Source organism: Mastigoproctus giganteus, chromosome 5, assembly GCF_048544385.1.
Source record: "Mastigoproctus giganteus isolate SK-2022 chromosome 5, ASM4854438v1, whole genome shotgun sequence".
In the NCBI taxonomy this organism is placed as follows: Eukaryota; Metazoa; Arthropoda; class Arachnida; order Uropygi; family Thelyphonidae; genus Mastigoproctus; species Mastigoproctus giganteus.
The window spans coordinates 212,798,664-212,815,199 of NC_143579.1; the positions used below are offsets into that span (position 1 = coordinate 212,798,664).

General features: G+C 34.9%; 1 protein-coding gene across 1 annotated transcript in view; it reads left to right on the forward strand.

Moving 5' to 3' along the window:
* LOC150086083 (proteasome adapter and scaffold protein ECM29) overlaps window positions 1-16,536 on the forward strand; it is a 367,922-nt gene that overhangs the window by 153,462 nt on the left and 197,924 nt on the right. Inside the window, exons 22-23 of the mRNA XM_090374364.1 lie at window positions 4,357-4,452; window positions 14,667-14,781. Coding sequence (XP_090230490.1) covers window positions 4,357-4,452; window positions 14,667-14,781 — 211 coding nt within the window. The remainder of the gene's footprint in view (window positions 1-4,356; window positions 4,453-14,666; window positions 14,782-16,536) is intronic.

Consider the following 16,536-nt stretch of genomic DNA (forward strand, 5'->3'; position numbering starts at 1 on the left):
TCTAAATAATGATAAATTTAGTGATGATACCTTGTTGATATTTTATATTTTTGATGGAGTTTGCTATCCACTTTTGGTTTTTAATGCACATGCTATTATTTTTTAGGGGATCCTGTTAAAAAGAGTGCCAGGGACAGGTTAAAGATTGGGATACAAGAGAACCTTTTGGTTTTTCTTCTGGATTCTCTACCTGCTAGAACAGCACAGGCTCTGTCAGCCGCAAAAAAAAAAAATTAATTAAAAAATAGCAGCCTAATAACCTTCCTTTTTTTTTTTTTTTTCTGTGTCACTCAGTAAATTCCTTTCAACTTCCCATCCCTCACAATTCCATGTTGCTAGAATAGAGCAGGATTTAGAGTTCTCTGTAAAAGAAAAAGGAACCTACCTTTATTAACTTTCCTTTCCTGTGATTTCTGTGTTTTCTTCTGGCTTTGCGACCCTCAACCAGTTCATGTTACTAAAGCAACATATGGTTTTAACAACTTTCATAGTGATAATCTTCATTTCTGTTCCTTTTACTTGGTTTATGCACCCATAATTTTTTCTAGCTTCCCAATCCTCAACCAGTTCATGCTTCTGGAAAAGCATAGGTTTCAACTGAGTAGGTATGATAAGAAAAAAATTAATAAATAATCTTATCTGTATGAAAGGTCTTAAAATATGCATGGAGTCATACTGAAATAGGCATGTGCTCACTTTCCAACCTGACAGCCATGAGAGGAATTAACTTGAATCCTTTTGTACAAAATAAATGGATAAAAATATGTTATTTTATTTTTTTCTAAATTTCTGCATTCCCCCTTTCTAAGTGACAAGAATTTCTCTTGTTTCCTAAAGGTTTTACTTCACTAATTTGGTTAATTTCTGATCTCTGTGCAACACCAAATAGTTGTACTCACTGAATTGTCATAGCCACCAATTGTTTTTTTTTTTACCAAATTGTCATACACTCATTTGTCACATACAATGAAATGTAATTAAGCAAATTGTCTTGTACACTGAACTGTTGAACATCAGATGGCCTTGCAATGAATTGATGTGGACCCATGTTATTCTGCTCTTCAAGAACAAGAGCAAGGGTGCCTTGGTGCAACCAACTTCATGCAGTATTCTTATATATAAAATCACATGGACTGTGGCCAGGTGAATGAGATGACATGTTTGAGAAATTATGTAAATTATGGCTCACATTGCACAAAGCAAATCTTGCTGATCAAGCAATGTGGGGTGATGTATGAGAAAAGCACTGAAGGACAGTACACTGAAAGGACAGAATTCATGGGTTACCTGGTTCCTGGGCAATGTTGATGCTGTCACCCTTCTCCCTAGTGGATGAACCCCACCGCGGTGCAGGTATATAGGTACGCTGCATCACTGCATTCATGTAGACGGTAATTCGATGTCAGTGTTGATAAATATTCTGAGTTAACAGACTTTGAAAGAGAGGTGATAGTGGGTGATAGTGGGTGCCCGATGCATGGGTCATTCTATTGTGAAGGTGGTACAGAAATTGCACTATCCCCATTCAACAGCATCAAGAGGGTATCAGGAATATGCCATTTCCAGAATAACATCTCATTGTGGACAGCGCTGTGGGTGGATGAACGTGGCCATCAACATCTGTCTTGCATTGTTTCAGCCAACCAGAGAGCAACGGTGTAACAAATCACCGACTTCAATGAGGGAGGTGCCAGAAATGTCTCCACCAAGGCCATCAGGCGATCGTTAGCTGCAGTAGGTTATGGGAGCCACAGACCCACCAGAGTCTCGCTGCTAACACCATGATGCAGGACTCTACGCTTCAACTTGGCAAAAGAATATTGGCACTGGACCTTAGTTGATTGGAGACAGGTCTCCTGGTCCAATGAGTTCCATTTCCAGTTATTTTGAGCGAATGAAAGGGTGCTTATCTGGTGGAAACTGCACAAAGCTATGTACCCGTCGTGTCAGCAAGGTACTGTTCGGGCAGGTGGATGGTCGGTAATGGTCTGGGGTGTGTTCAGCTGGCACACATTGGGACCTTTGCTATGTCTGGATGCTTTTCTGAATAGTCCGCGTTACATGTCCATTCTTGCAGACCATCTGCATCCCTTCATGGTCGTTATGCACCCACAGGGCAATGGACTCTTCCAGCAGGACAGTACGCCTCCCCACAGAGCTTTGGTGACTAGAAGATTTTTACCAACATGGAATGGCCTCCCTGTTCACTGGACATGAACCCTGTGGAGCATCTTTCGGATGCTGTGGAAAGGTCTGTTCAAGCTTTGGATCCTCCACCCAGGAATGCGACAGAATTATGGACAGTGGTGCAGCAAGCATGGAATGGAATTACCTGTGGAACGTGTTTGTGAACTAGTGGACTCGATGCCTCGCCATGTGACTGCCATTATCCGGATGAAAGGTGGGGCTACCTGTTACTAGGTAGGTATCCTGTGATTTCTGTCCACTCAGTGTATATATCAAAAAATGTTCAACTTCTGGATGGCTTAAAGGATAGCTATACATAAGGTATTACACAACCTATTTTCAACATTTTACAGGATATATATACTGTGAGCAGACATTGACAGCATTCTTCACATTCAGCATATTGTGCAGACACTAATGGTTGCCATGCTGGTCACTCCATTGCAGTTGACAAATGGAATATCTTTGCATTTGGAATAAATGTCAAGCTTCATTTACTAAACTCTATTTTGTTGTTCTGTTGTGTAGATTCCAATTATCTACTTATAGTGTGTCATTTTCACTCTGATGTCATTCTTTACAAACATTTTTTTTCTTGTTTCATGTATTTAGAATTTTATTCATTAAAAATAGTAGTCTATATGAACACTTTAATTAGAATGATTTTATGTTTATAATTTAAATTTTACTATTAAAATATAATAATATTTTATTAGATAGTATGAATCAGAGCTGTAATACTCAATACGTTCTACGTTGATATTAATATTTGTAAAATAATAAGAGGAGTTTATCTCAATATAGTACGTAGAACGCTTCCTTATGATACTCTCCAGAAATTAAAATGAAAAAATTGAAAACTTACATTAGAGTAAAAAATAAATAATTAAAAACCAATTTAACACAATTTAAATCAATTTAACGCAATTAAAAATCAATTTAATGCAATTAAAAATTAAAAAGAATCTAATGAAAATATTCAAAACGGTTTTCCTGCCTGAAGCTGACAACGCTTTTCGACTGTATGTCGTGATCACAGGAATGAAAATTGCCGAATAGGGTTGAACCTGAAACTTAAATAGTGATTATTTGTCTTCGCGCATGTGTGTAAAGGTCCACACATCGGAGATCAAATATGGCCACCGAACATTATCTTTCCTCATTTGCAACACAAATTAATCATCTGGTATACAACATTTCTTGCGGTGATTGCGACTCATCTAACCAAGGTTCGACACGATTTTCTCTGAATATTCATGTAAATCAACATGAAGCCTCAGTTCGTGCTTCTCGTTCAGCAGCGTCAGAGTTAGCCTTTCATGCCCTTAACGAAAAACATACTTTTTTATTTAACGACGCCAAAATATTTAATGTTCAACGTAATTTCAGAAACCGTAGAAGTTAAATTACACGAGAATTCTGTACTTTAATGTTCGGCGGCCATATTTGATCTCCAATTTACGCGCATGCGCAAAGGTCCATGCATTGGACAAATAATCACTATTTCAGTTTCAGGTTCAATCTTATTCGGTAATTTTCATTCCTGTGATCACGACATACGGTCGAAAAGCGTTGTCAGCTTCAGGAAGGAAAATCGTTTTGAATATTTTCGTTAGATTCTTTTTAATTTTTAATTGTGTTAAATTGATTTAAATTGTGTTAAAAATTGGTTTTTAATTATTTATTTTTTACTCTAATGTAAGTTTTCGATTTTTTCGTTTTAATTTCTGGAGAGTATCATACAGAAGTGTTCTAGGTATTATATTGAGGTAAACTCCTCTTATTATTTTACAAATAATATTTTATATACACTCTCAATTCTTGATGATATTAAAGTGAACAAAATTAACTTCTTTAAAAGGGTAAGTAAATAAAAACTTTAAAGTAAACAAAATTAACATGGCTGTCAAGAGAACAAACAGCCATATAAAGAATAAAATCTATTTTTTAAAAGTTGTTTGCAAACAGTACTTAGGGCAAAAATAAGAAAATTTTTGATAATTAGTGTTATGGTTGTAGGTATGAATAGTATAATTTTCCGAAAATAATCAATATCGGGAAGAGAAATTTATTTGAATGTCTGATTCGATATGATGGAAGTTAAAGTTATATAAACACCATCTGTTAAGGCTCATTAGTGTTTGCTTTAATTTGCTAATATCTTTACAGCCACCTATAATGAAACCAAATGAGAAGGACCTAGACTGGTTACTTACTGAAATATTAGACAACTACATTCTCCACAGCAAATCTACTATTAGACAGGTATCTATTTTACACATATAATATGTGGATCTTTTATAATTTTAATGTATAAATGCATTCAAACAAATTACTCAATTTTTCTGTTATGGAAGATATATGATCTTTCAAATTCATTTTAATTTTCATTACTTAATAAATTTATTGAATCTTTATGAAACATTATATTGTCTATAAACAACTAAGTTTTCACCTCTCTTTTTTTCATTTCTCACACTTCTAGTTTTCTATTTCCAACAATTTTTAAATTTTATGGTTCTTTCCAAGTAACAGAGAGTAAGAGGGATTATTAGTTCACTATTTTGCTTTTTTTTTAAAATCAACATTTGATTACTGTATTTCATTATTTAATCATCATTTTTTAATCATTGCTTGAAGAATTGAAGGGTTCTGAAAATGCACTGGCACAGGTGGTTATGATTTCTTTCCACCCATTTAATTCATAAAAGGCTAGTTTTATGGTTTCTTTCAAGTTTTTAGTAGCCAAGTCATCAGCATGCTACATTTCATACAGAGTTAGCATGCAGCAGTTCAAATCCATGCAATACTGTAATATTTTCTTGCAGTATCTGTCTTGAAAACTTCTCTAATCCTATGTAACCTTCTAACAGTGTAATACAGAAAATGTATTTATTTATAATGGAGGGGAAATACTTTCTACTATCAATTGCTCTGGGATGTTGTTGTTATTTGGTTTTTAGGAGCATTAGCAACTAAGGCCATATTGCTCCAGGAATATGCGGTGGTCATCTCCTGACCTTTCTGCATCCTCCATATTTGGTGGTCATGGGCTCGAACCCCGGTCTAATCAAGAAGCGTGTGCTACGCACTGCTGCTCCTGCCCACCTGGCTACGGAGGCGCCGCTCTGGGATGCAACGAGCTTTACTGTACTTTGGCTGAAATTACAGTAATCAGAATGATAATTTGTAATCGATTTTTAGAATTGTATTTAAAAATATCAATACCATGAGAAAATATAATGAAAGTAAGGAGAAAACCGATGCTAATTTCTCTAATTTTATCTATTTGAAATTGATAATTTATAGTTATTCACATATACTTTATTCACATATATACTTAAGTTATAATTGCTGTTGCTCTTATTTCTTTCTTTTTAGTTTTATCAAAACTAAAAAGAAAAATTAAAAATAATTTTAAGTTATCAGTGCTTTCCCTACCCACCATTTTATATGGTGGGTAGGGAAATGCCTGGATAATTGGTAGCTTACTATATATCCATAATAGGTTGCTCTGAATTATTGCCATCATTATGACTAATATGTATCCATAATATGTTATTTTATTATAAAGTACAAGATTTCTTTATATTATATTGACATATGTTAATATAACATATATATGTTGTGCTTTATTATTTACCATATATTAAAATCATGATTGTAATTAAAACCTAAATATTGATAACCCAACAAGGTGCATCCCTTGTATAAAGTATGGCAGAGCTGTTAAAATATAAAAAACAAAAAATCTGTCAGATTGACATCAATGTCAATTTTAGTATTACTCAATTAAGAAGAAGAATCTTTATTGCAATGCAGAGATGATATTTTACGTAGTAATGTAGTTGCAACTGCCCGTCATAGCACAGTGGCCAGGGGTTAATAATGTAATACAAAGACAAGGTTGCCTGAATAAACCAAAAATAATAAAATAAAATAATAATATATAAATAAAATAAAGTAATAGAAAATAAAGAAACAAATCGAGTATACCAATATATGGAAAACATTAGGTGAATGTACAGAACATAAGTTACAAGATACATAACATAAGAATATACATTGAATTGCATAATTATAGACTTTCAGAATAATAGTGCCTTCGGGGATTCAAGGTGCCATTATTTTGATTTTTCCGTTATCTGGAAAGTTTTCTTTTTAATATATTTAATGCAGAAATAATGAGGCTAAATAAGAAACAGAGTGATTAAGAATGCAATTTTATTAATCGAACATAAAATAACATAAACATGTTTACGATCCAATGTTATATTCTGCCATTAATACACTCCTGCTTACGCCCTGTTCTATTTTCTTTATGATATCAAGTTTAGGCTGCATGGGTAGCACAGTGGTATTGTCACTGTCCTCCCCACACTTGAACGAGAGGAACTTTTATGGCGTTTTTCACTCCGTGGCTGAGTTAGTCTGTCTCAGGCACATATAGCAAAGTTTTTTCACCAGAAACCAGGGTTTTTTCGTCCAGCAAAGCAAGCAAATTGACCAGAGAACACATGCAATTTACAGACAAATACACATGGGATTTATGAATTAACTTTCCGGGTGACCCTAATGTAATAGTTTGGATTATATCAAGTTTGTCACTTAGCTTTAATGTCGTTCTTCTTTTCTTCTCTGTATGAGGTTTATTAACTTTAGGAGCTAAAGTTACTATTAACTCTATTAACTTTAGTGAGGGTTTGTAATTTAAAATAAATGTAAAACAGTGGTATAATCAGTGTATCAGTACAGAATTCACTTTCAAAATTGTGAACATAAACAAATAGAGTAATCACATGACTAGCCGTTTTCTTTTTTCAGCACTGCAAGACATCTGCAGTGTATGTAAACATTCAATCTCAATTTGCTGTTAGCTCGAATGTTCCATTATTTGGGGTGCTGTTATTTTGACAGTCTACTGTACATTGAATTGTATAATTATATACATTGAATTGAATTGTATAATTATATACATTGAATTGAATTGTATAATTATATACATTGAATTGAATTGAGTAAGAGTATACATTGATTGAAACTTGGGTTACAATAGTGGTGGCCTTGGCCACCCACCACGAAGTATTCTTTTTCTATATTGTCGATTGTGACAACTTTTTGAAGTCGACATCTAGATCCTGGATGTGTGATAATATCTCTGGAAGAAGAAACCAGTTTGACAGGTGAAGGCATGTTTGAAGAGGGCATAGCTGCAGAGTTGCTTGCAGATGTGCTTCTGGGATCCTTCATGCACAGTTATCCCAGAAATAGGGAGAGGAGATGAGGTCAGTCATGAGTTTGACCATTATGACGAGTCTCCTTTCATTGATGAGCCACGTGAGTCTTGGGATGTTGAGTGTGTTGGTCATAGTGGTGGTCCGGAGCTGGGGTGATAGACTAAGCTTGTGGCATTACAATTAATTGTTCCAACACAATTAATGATCTGCATTATTAATTGTGTTGGAATTGAAGTAGTTTTATCCCAGATAAGTTAATTTCAGGCTTAATTTCAGTTTGGCATATGTTGTACAAAGGTGCACTTGTGGCTGTAAAGCTGATTTTCACATAAACATCTTAGGAAAATATGAATTATTTTCATATTTTCCTAAGATGTTTCCTAATGCTCACCACATTTCCATAGTAAATGAAATATGAATTTAAATAGCAAACGAAATATGAATTATCTCTCACTACATTCCCATTGCATTGCTTTGCCCAGCTGAACTAGTCATTGTGTAGCAACACATTCGCTTTTTTTCATAGGCATGTGGGGATTTCTGGTGCAACTCTCAGTAAAATGTTTTCAGAATTTGTAGAAAAAATTGTCTGTGTGCTGCACATATTATTTGAATAAAAGAATTAAGGATTATGAATGAGATATTACTATGCAAACCAGACAACAGCTTGGTTGCTGGCCACGAGTAAACCATTTTATATGTATTTAGAGTGGTGTTTCCAGGTAGGGACTAAAGGGGCTATAGCCTCCCTCCATATGATTAAAATAATGTGATTTTTTTTTACTGTTACATGATTAAATTTTAATGATTCCACCTGGATACTGCTTTAGTCCCTCCCTTTAAAACGAAAAACATTTTGGCTGGTTTGAATCGGCTAATATGAAATCCCCAATACCTTCAAATTAAATTTTGAACTTCCTATTGACAGTAGTGAAATCTGCTGACACACAGCAGGGAGGCAGCCGAAATTAAAGTTCTCAGCAATTTTGTATTTCGTGATTCTCGTCATCCTCCTTCTCTTCTCATGGTTTAGAGTGCCTAGGTGTGGAGTGATGAGTGCATATCGCTTTATGGCTAGCAAATGGAAACAAAACGATGAAAACTGACTGTGTTAACTAGGAAACAATACGTTTTATATATATCGTTTGCTTTCACCATGGTATACAAAAGATAAGTTTATATTCATGAAAAAAACTTTTTTTAAAATCTATATTCCATGGCATTGGTCAACTTTTGCTATATTTAATAGCAAAACTACATGCAATGAACCTCCATCTTGTGATGTAGAAAGATCGCATGCTTATACATCTACAGTATAAAAATCATCCTAACTTCTCATATATGTCACTTAGCTGTTCCCTTAGTGTCTCATTTGATGAAAAATATGTATAATGAAACAATATTATTGTAAAAGCTTTTATTATTATTTATTCAATTTAGAGTTACAAACTAGCTCTCTAAATGGCATCCAGGCTAGAAGGGTGTTTTTTTTTTTTACATGCATTTTGTTTAAGCTTTTTAATTAAGCCCACTTTTTTTATTTTGACATCATTTATTTTAGACGTTATCATTTTATTATTCTGTTTGTAACTGCAGTCCTTCACTGTTACATTAGTATATTACAGCCAGGAGGAGGTTTGTATTTAATGTATATATGAAAATAAAAGAAATATATACATGTTTAAAAATATTCTCTTCCTTTACATCCTATTCACTCCATCCATTATCCAAAGTATGCATGTGCTTGTTTATGAGTGAAGTCCGTTAATTTTGTTTCACAAAAAGTCATGCGTCTATGTATAAAGTATGCAGTTGAAGTATAGATTATAAAACCTCATGTGTACCCTGTAAGCACAAAAGATGTTTTATGTGAAAACATCTTTGATTAAAATCAGAACCTTTTTAAAATCGAACAGCTAGAATCAAAGTTATGAACAATGTATCGTTTTATGCTCACGCCAGCTACTTACTCTACCGGATCAAAGTTTGGAAGATGTTAACAAAATCCAAGACAGTAGCCTAATTACCCATTTGATTGTAGACATTTGTTGAATAGTGACATCACAATCACGTGAGGAATTATTAAGGTTTGAAAATGGCAGAAGGTTATCAAATTGTAGCAGGGTGCTTAATGATCTTGTAATAACTGAGAGCAAAGTGGAAGAGAAATTGTTGAAGTTAAATGTAAGAAAAGCACCTGGGGTGGATGGGATCTATCCAGTTATATTAAAGGAGGCGGCAAAGCAACTAAGCAAACCCTTAGCCATAATTATGAGAGCATCCTTGGACTCGGGGGAGGTTCCCACGGACTGGAGATGTGCAAATGTATCCCCAATTCACAAAGGGGGATCGAAGGGTGACACGAGTAATTACAGACCAGTTAGTTTAACTTCTGTTCCGGGTAAAATAATGGAGTCTCTGGTTAAAGATGCATTGCAGGATCATCTAGACAAGACTGCAGCAATAATTCAGACACAGCATAGGTTTGCTAAGGGAAAGTCTTGTCTGATAAATTTGATAGGATATTATGATGTGGTTACAAAGGAACTGGATGCAAAAAATAATTTTGATATCATATATTTGGATTTCAGGAAAGCTTTTGACACTGTTGCGCATGGAAGACTATTGTACAAATTGGAGCAGAATGGTATTAAGGGTAAGTTGCTACAATGGATAAAAGGATGGTTAAGTGCAAGAAGACAGAGGGTGGTAATCAATGGGTGCTGCTCTTCTGGGACTAATGTTATTAGTGGAGTCCCACAGGGTTCGGTGTTAGGTCCACTGTTGTTTTGTATATTTATCAATGATATTGATGAAGGTATATCAGGCTTAATGTCGAAGTTTGCAGATGATACAAAGGTTGGCAGGGTTGTTAATGGCAGTAATGGCAGTGTGCTACTGCAACAAGATCTAGATAATTTGGGCAGATGGGCTAAGAAGTGGCAACTGAAGTTTAACCTTGACAAATGCAAAGTACTGCATATGGGTAGAAGTAACCCCAGAGAAACGTACCAACTGTGTGGTTCTACACTTAAGGTGGTAGAAAATGAAAAAGACCTGGGAGTAATTGTGCAGTCAGATATGAAGTTCTCTGAGCAATGCAGACAGGCTGCCAGGGCAGGTCATGGGGTTTTGTCAATGATATATAGGAATTTTGCTAGCAGGGAAAAGGAGGTGATTGTCCCTCTGTATAAGGCAATGGTCAGGCCATGCCTTGAGTACTGTGTACAGGTCTGGAGGCCTCATTTTAGGAAGGATGTAGATTTACTTGAGCATGTACAGAGAAGGGCAACAAGATTGGTGAGGGGAATGAAGGGATCCTCTTACCAAGAGAGGCTTAAGTTCTGCAAATTGCAGTGGCTGGAGACTAGGCACCTGCGCGGTGATCTGATTGAGGTATATAAGGCCTTGAATGGGTTGAGCACGCTGAATTCTGATGGGATCCTTCCACTTGTTCAGATTACTAACCTAAGGGGGGACATAAATTCAAATTAAGAAAAGACAGATGTAGAATAGATATGCGGAAATTTGCCTTTAGCCAGCGGGTGGTTAATTGCTGGAACAAACTTCCATCTGTCGTTGTGGAAGTTGATAGGTTGAATAAATTTAAGGAGGATCTGGACAGGCATTTGGAGGGAATGGTGTGTTTTTTTTTTTTTTTTTTTTTTTTTTGGCTGATGCTGCATAAGCTCATACATTTGCTTTCTTGCATCACATGCCACTACTACTATTACTACTACTATACTTCCTACAGTAGTAACTGCAGGAAGTATGGTTGCAACAATTCCAGTATTTGTATTGTTGCAATCCACATTTTCATTACATTCCATCATTAGGTGCCATTATAGATGTTTTCACATCATTAATTTTATGATTAGTGAAAGGGACTGGATGCCACACTGCTGTGACTGAGCATTCAACGATGCTGAAGTCAAATGCAGAGTGTTGTCGAAAGTATCGAGCAAGCCAACCTAAGAAAATAAAGAAGATCTAACAACAAGTGCGTGAGAACAACAGACTCTCGAGATTGTGTAAAAGACAAACAGAAAATCAAGCATTAGATTTAGTAGTGCCTTCAACCAGCAATGCAGCTCCACCTAACAATGATATACCCGAAGTGAGTATTAATTTTGTGCAATGGAACATTTCTCCAATTGTGAAGCAGATGAGTTTAAACGATCAACCTCCTTTTCCTTACACTGACTACTATTTACGTAAGAATGCACATCAAGAGTTTGAATGGATGGTTATGAAAAATGATTTCTGTTCTGTACATCGATGATCGTCTATGGTTCAAAAATGACACAAAGAAAACAGCTGCTAAAGATACACCATTGATACGCTCTGCATTTCTCGATGTTGAAGTCGACGGGATCCCTGTGTGTAATAGCTGTAGACGATCACTTAAGAACAACAACAACATTCCAGCACTATCTAAGTCAACTATCTTTGTCTACCCAGAATTTCCATCACAATTGCTGAAGTTAGATATAGTGACAGAGGCTTATTTCTCCTCTCCAAGATTCTGTGCCTGTTTCCGTCAACACAATGTCCATTGCTTGCCAAGGGAGATTGTCAACAATCGTTGTATAAAGGTTCATATAAAACGCAATGCAAGAAAATGCAGAAATATTCACGAAAGTCCAGCTCTTTCATGACTTAGTAAGAAAGCGAGTGGTTAGAACATGGCTTCAATATTTGGTCGATACGTCTCTATCTCAATTGTATCAAATCATGATAGAGTAGCAGTAGTAGTAGTAAAGGCATGTGATGCAAGAAAGCGAGCTTATGTAGCATCATCCAAAAAAAAAAAAAAAAAAATTTGAATATCCATTCCCTCTAAACGTTTGTCCAGTTCTTTCTTGAATTTATTTAAGCTATTAACTTCCATAATGACAGATGGAAGTTTGTTCCAGCAATCAACTACCCACTGGCTAAAGGCAAATTTCTGCACAACTTTTCTACAACTGCTTTTCCTCAATTTGAATTTATATCCTCAGGTTCATAATCTGAGCAAGAGGAAGAATCTCATCAGAATTGAGCCTGCTTAACCCATTCAAGGCCTTATACACCTCAGTCAGATCACCTCACAGATACCTAGTGCCCTTCTCTGTACTTGCTCAACAACTCTATATCCTTCCTAAAATGAGGCCTCCAGACCTGTACACAGTACTCAAGGCTTGGCCTGACCAATGCATTATACAAAGGGATAATCACCTTCTTTTCCCTACTAGCAAAATTCCTGTATACCATTGACAATACCCCATGACCTGCTTTGCCAGCCTGTCTACACTGCTCAGAAAGCTTCATATCTGACTGCACAATTACTCCCAGGTCTTTTTCATTTTCTACCAACCTAAGTGTAGTGTAGTTGGTGAGTTTCTCTGGGGTTATTTTTACCCATATGCAGTACTTTTCATTTATCAATGTTAAACTTCAGTTACCACTTCTCAGCACATCTGCCCAACTTTTTTAGATCCTTTTGCAGTAGCATACTGTCATTAACAACCCTGCCAACTTTGTATCATCTGCATACTTGGACATTAAGCCTGATATTCCTTCATCAATATCATTGATAAATATACAAAACAACAGTGGACCCAACACCAAACCTAGGGGACTCCACTAATAATATTAGTCCATGAAGAGCAGCATTCACTGATTATCACTTTGTCTTCTCCCACTCAACCACCCTTTTATCCATTGTAGAAACTTGCCATTTATATCATACTGCTCCAATTTTACAGTAGCCTTCCATGCACAACATTATCAAAAGATTTCCTGAAATCCAAGAATATGATATCAAAATTATTTTTTTACATCCAGTTCTTTGGAACCACATCATAGTATCCAATCAGATTTGACAACAAGACTTCCCTTAACAAATCTGTGCTCTGTCTGAACTATAACTGCAATCTTGTCTAGATGATCCTGCAGTGCTTATTTAACCAGTGACCCATTATTTTCCCCGGAACAGAAGTTAAACTAACAGGTCTGTAATTACTTGTGTCATCCTTTGATCCTCTTTGTGAATTGGGGATACATTTGCACATCTCCGGTCTGTGGGGACTTCCCATGAGTCCAAGGATGCTCTCATAATTATGGCTAAGGGTTTGCTTACTTCCTTTGCCTCCTCCTTTAATATAACTGGATAGATCCCATCCACCCCAGGTGCCTTTCTTATGTTTAACTTCAATGATATCTCTTCTACTTTGCTCTCAGTTATTACAAAATCATTAAGGTCCCTTTTAGAGTTTAATAAACTAATGTTCTCCACTTCCCTAAAGAATTCCTCACGTGTGAATGTAGATGCAAAATACTCATTCAGTTTTTCAGCTGTCTGAACAGGATTGTTAACAGTCGAACCATTGACTGTTGATGATGTTGATAGAGAGGCATATTGACACGAAGCCCACAAAGACCTAGAAGTAGTTTTCATTTAGGAAGTCACGTAAATTCCATCATTTCGTATTGCATTTTGATGCAGAAGTGATGTAATGATACAGAAATGGCAGCAGTGACGTATCATTTCCATGTTGAATCAATGCTGGTGACTGAGTAGCATTATTAGTGTCACTTATTTTGCATCATTTACATTATCATTTTGTGACAGATTGGTTTTACTTCAATCCAAAATTTAGTAGGTGCCGCCAAAGGTGTTTTCACATCAAAAAATTATTTTAAAATATATGTTTTTGATATTAAAAATGCTTTATTCATGGCTGGGTCTACTGTAGTTTTACAATAATGGATGGTATCAAAAAAGTCAACAGTCCTGAATTATTTCTTGCCGATTTTAAAGTTATAAAATGGTACACTTTATCACAGGGTGTGCTTATCAGTTAGAAGGAAATTGACATGCCTGTTCTAGGGTTAAAGATGATATGATTCAGTGGAAGGGTATAAAATTAAATTCCATCAATGATTGGAAACTGTTTTTTAGTTATTCTTTTACCAAGTTTGGTCAATGATTTAGTATCGTTATTCCATTTATTTTTACCATCCAAAACCAGCAAATCAATTAGAACATCTACAATTTGATGACATGGCATGAATGTGTCATGGTTTTGGGTTAGTAATTTCCAAGTGCTTTCCAAGGTAATTTTTTCACTACAGTTCCTATTAAAAATTGAAGGTCTTTGTTCAATAGGTTGAAAACATGCCAAGTAGTCTTTTTATCTTCATTATGTTGTGTATGATATCATGCAACCAGCAATAGGTTAAAGTGTGTTTTTTATGCAGGCTGCTTGTATATGGGTGTTGGCAATTTTGAAGAAATGTGGCTGCCAAGAAGCTGTTAAAACAAAGCTCAGACTCATTCAAAAGTCCTTTTTGAATTTATTAGGAGACAATAATGGTAAGTTGGTATTGAAATTTCTATTTTAATGAAACTGGTGTATTATAGCAAAAAAAATAAAATAAAATTGATGCTTTATTTAATTTATTATTTTTTTTGCATGTCTTTTTATAACTTTATGATTGTTAAAATATAAGATAGATTATCATACCTTGTTGTAGGAAATTTCTTCACCTGACGCTCGCATCAAACTGATCCGGTTAATATAATATAAAAGATCCAAGTTTATAATGTGAAAATATCCTTATTAAAAAATTGTAAAATTATATGTAAAATTAAATTAAAAATTGTAATATTATAATTATATGTAAAATTCCAGCAAGTAGATAAATAAAATTATCTACTTGCTGCTACCAAGGAAAAGCAAAGCGTAGCCGATGTACATCAATCTATCCCAAACTAAATTCAACAGCAGTGATAGACTAGAAACAGAAGTTTAAAGTATAAGGGAGTGGATATTGTTTAAATTTTCACTTTACTTCTTGTGAGAATGGTTCATAACCGAAATACCTCGTCATGTATAAAGAAGTTTAGTCTAAAATATTTTAATACATTTTTAATAGTTTTTTAATATAGTTTGACAATTGTCTTCTGTTTCTAGTCTGTCATTGCTGTTGGGTTTAGTTTGGGGTAGATTGATGTACATTGGCTATGCTTTGCTCTTCCTTGGTAAGTTGTAAGTAGACAATGGGAATTGAAGACAAGATTAATTTTATAAAAAACCATATAATTTTACAATTTTTTAATAAGGATATTTTCGTGTTATAAACTTAGATCTTTTATATTTTATTATATTAACCGGATCAATTTGATGTGAGTGTCAGGTGAAGAAATTTCCTACAAAAAGTATGATAATCTATCTTATATTTTAACAATATTACTTAAAGTAGGAAGAATTTGGCTTCATCGCTCTTATCTTTTGAATTTTGAAATAACTTTGAGCATTTGTGTTTAAAGCTAGGGTAGAGAGAGAGAGAGAGAGAGAGAGAGAGAGAGAGAGAGAGAGAGAGAGAGAGAGAGAGAGAGAGAGAGAGAGCAGTGTGAAAGGGAGTTAAATTTTATATATTATATATAATTATATTTAATTTAATAATAATCAAATAAATTATATTCTTTGCAGTTTTAAATGATTTATTGAGTCTGAAAAATAGAAATAATATTAATATACAGACAACCCCCATATAACATGGTACTTCTACAACACGGTTTCGCTCTAACATGATTGATAAATTGCGGCAATCCTTACACAACACAGTTTGAGAATTGCTGGAAATCTTGCATAACACAGTATTTTTGAGCTTTTGTGCTGGGAAAACCCGGCTATTATGTAATTTTCAACATTTCCATTCCTTTTTGTGAATCCCTGCTGTTGACTTGTAGTCATTATCACCTTCATGGTATTTTTCTAAAGCACATTTCTGCAGGTCACTACCATAAAACAATTTGCAGTTTCTGGTTTATTGGTCTTTTTTGTTAGTGTAATCAGTTATAAATGGGTAGTAAACGTGACCTTCTTGCATTTGGTATAGCGTTGATAGCTGGAATTCTGTTGGTTTTCACATTATTATGGTGAAAAGTGTTTCCCCATCCATGAAATATTCAATCATATAAAAAACATAAATAAATTTTCAGAAACTCATTACTCCGTATCGTGTTTGTTGCAACTTGTGCGTGCTGTGTTCTTTGTTATTAATTTCTTATCATTTTTACTGTTTTAAATTTTACAACAACAAAAAAAAAAAAAAAAAGTCAGTG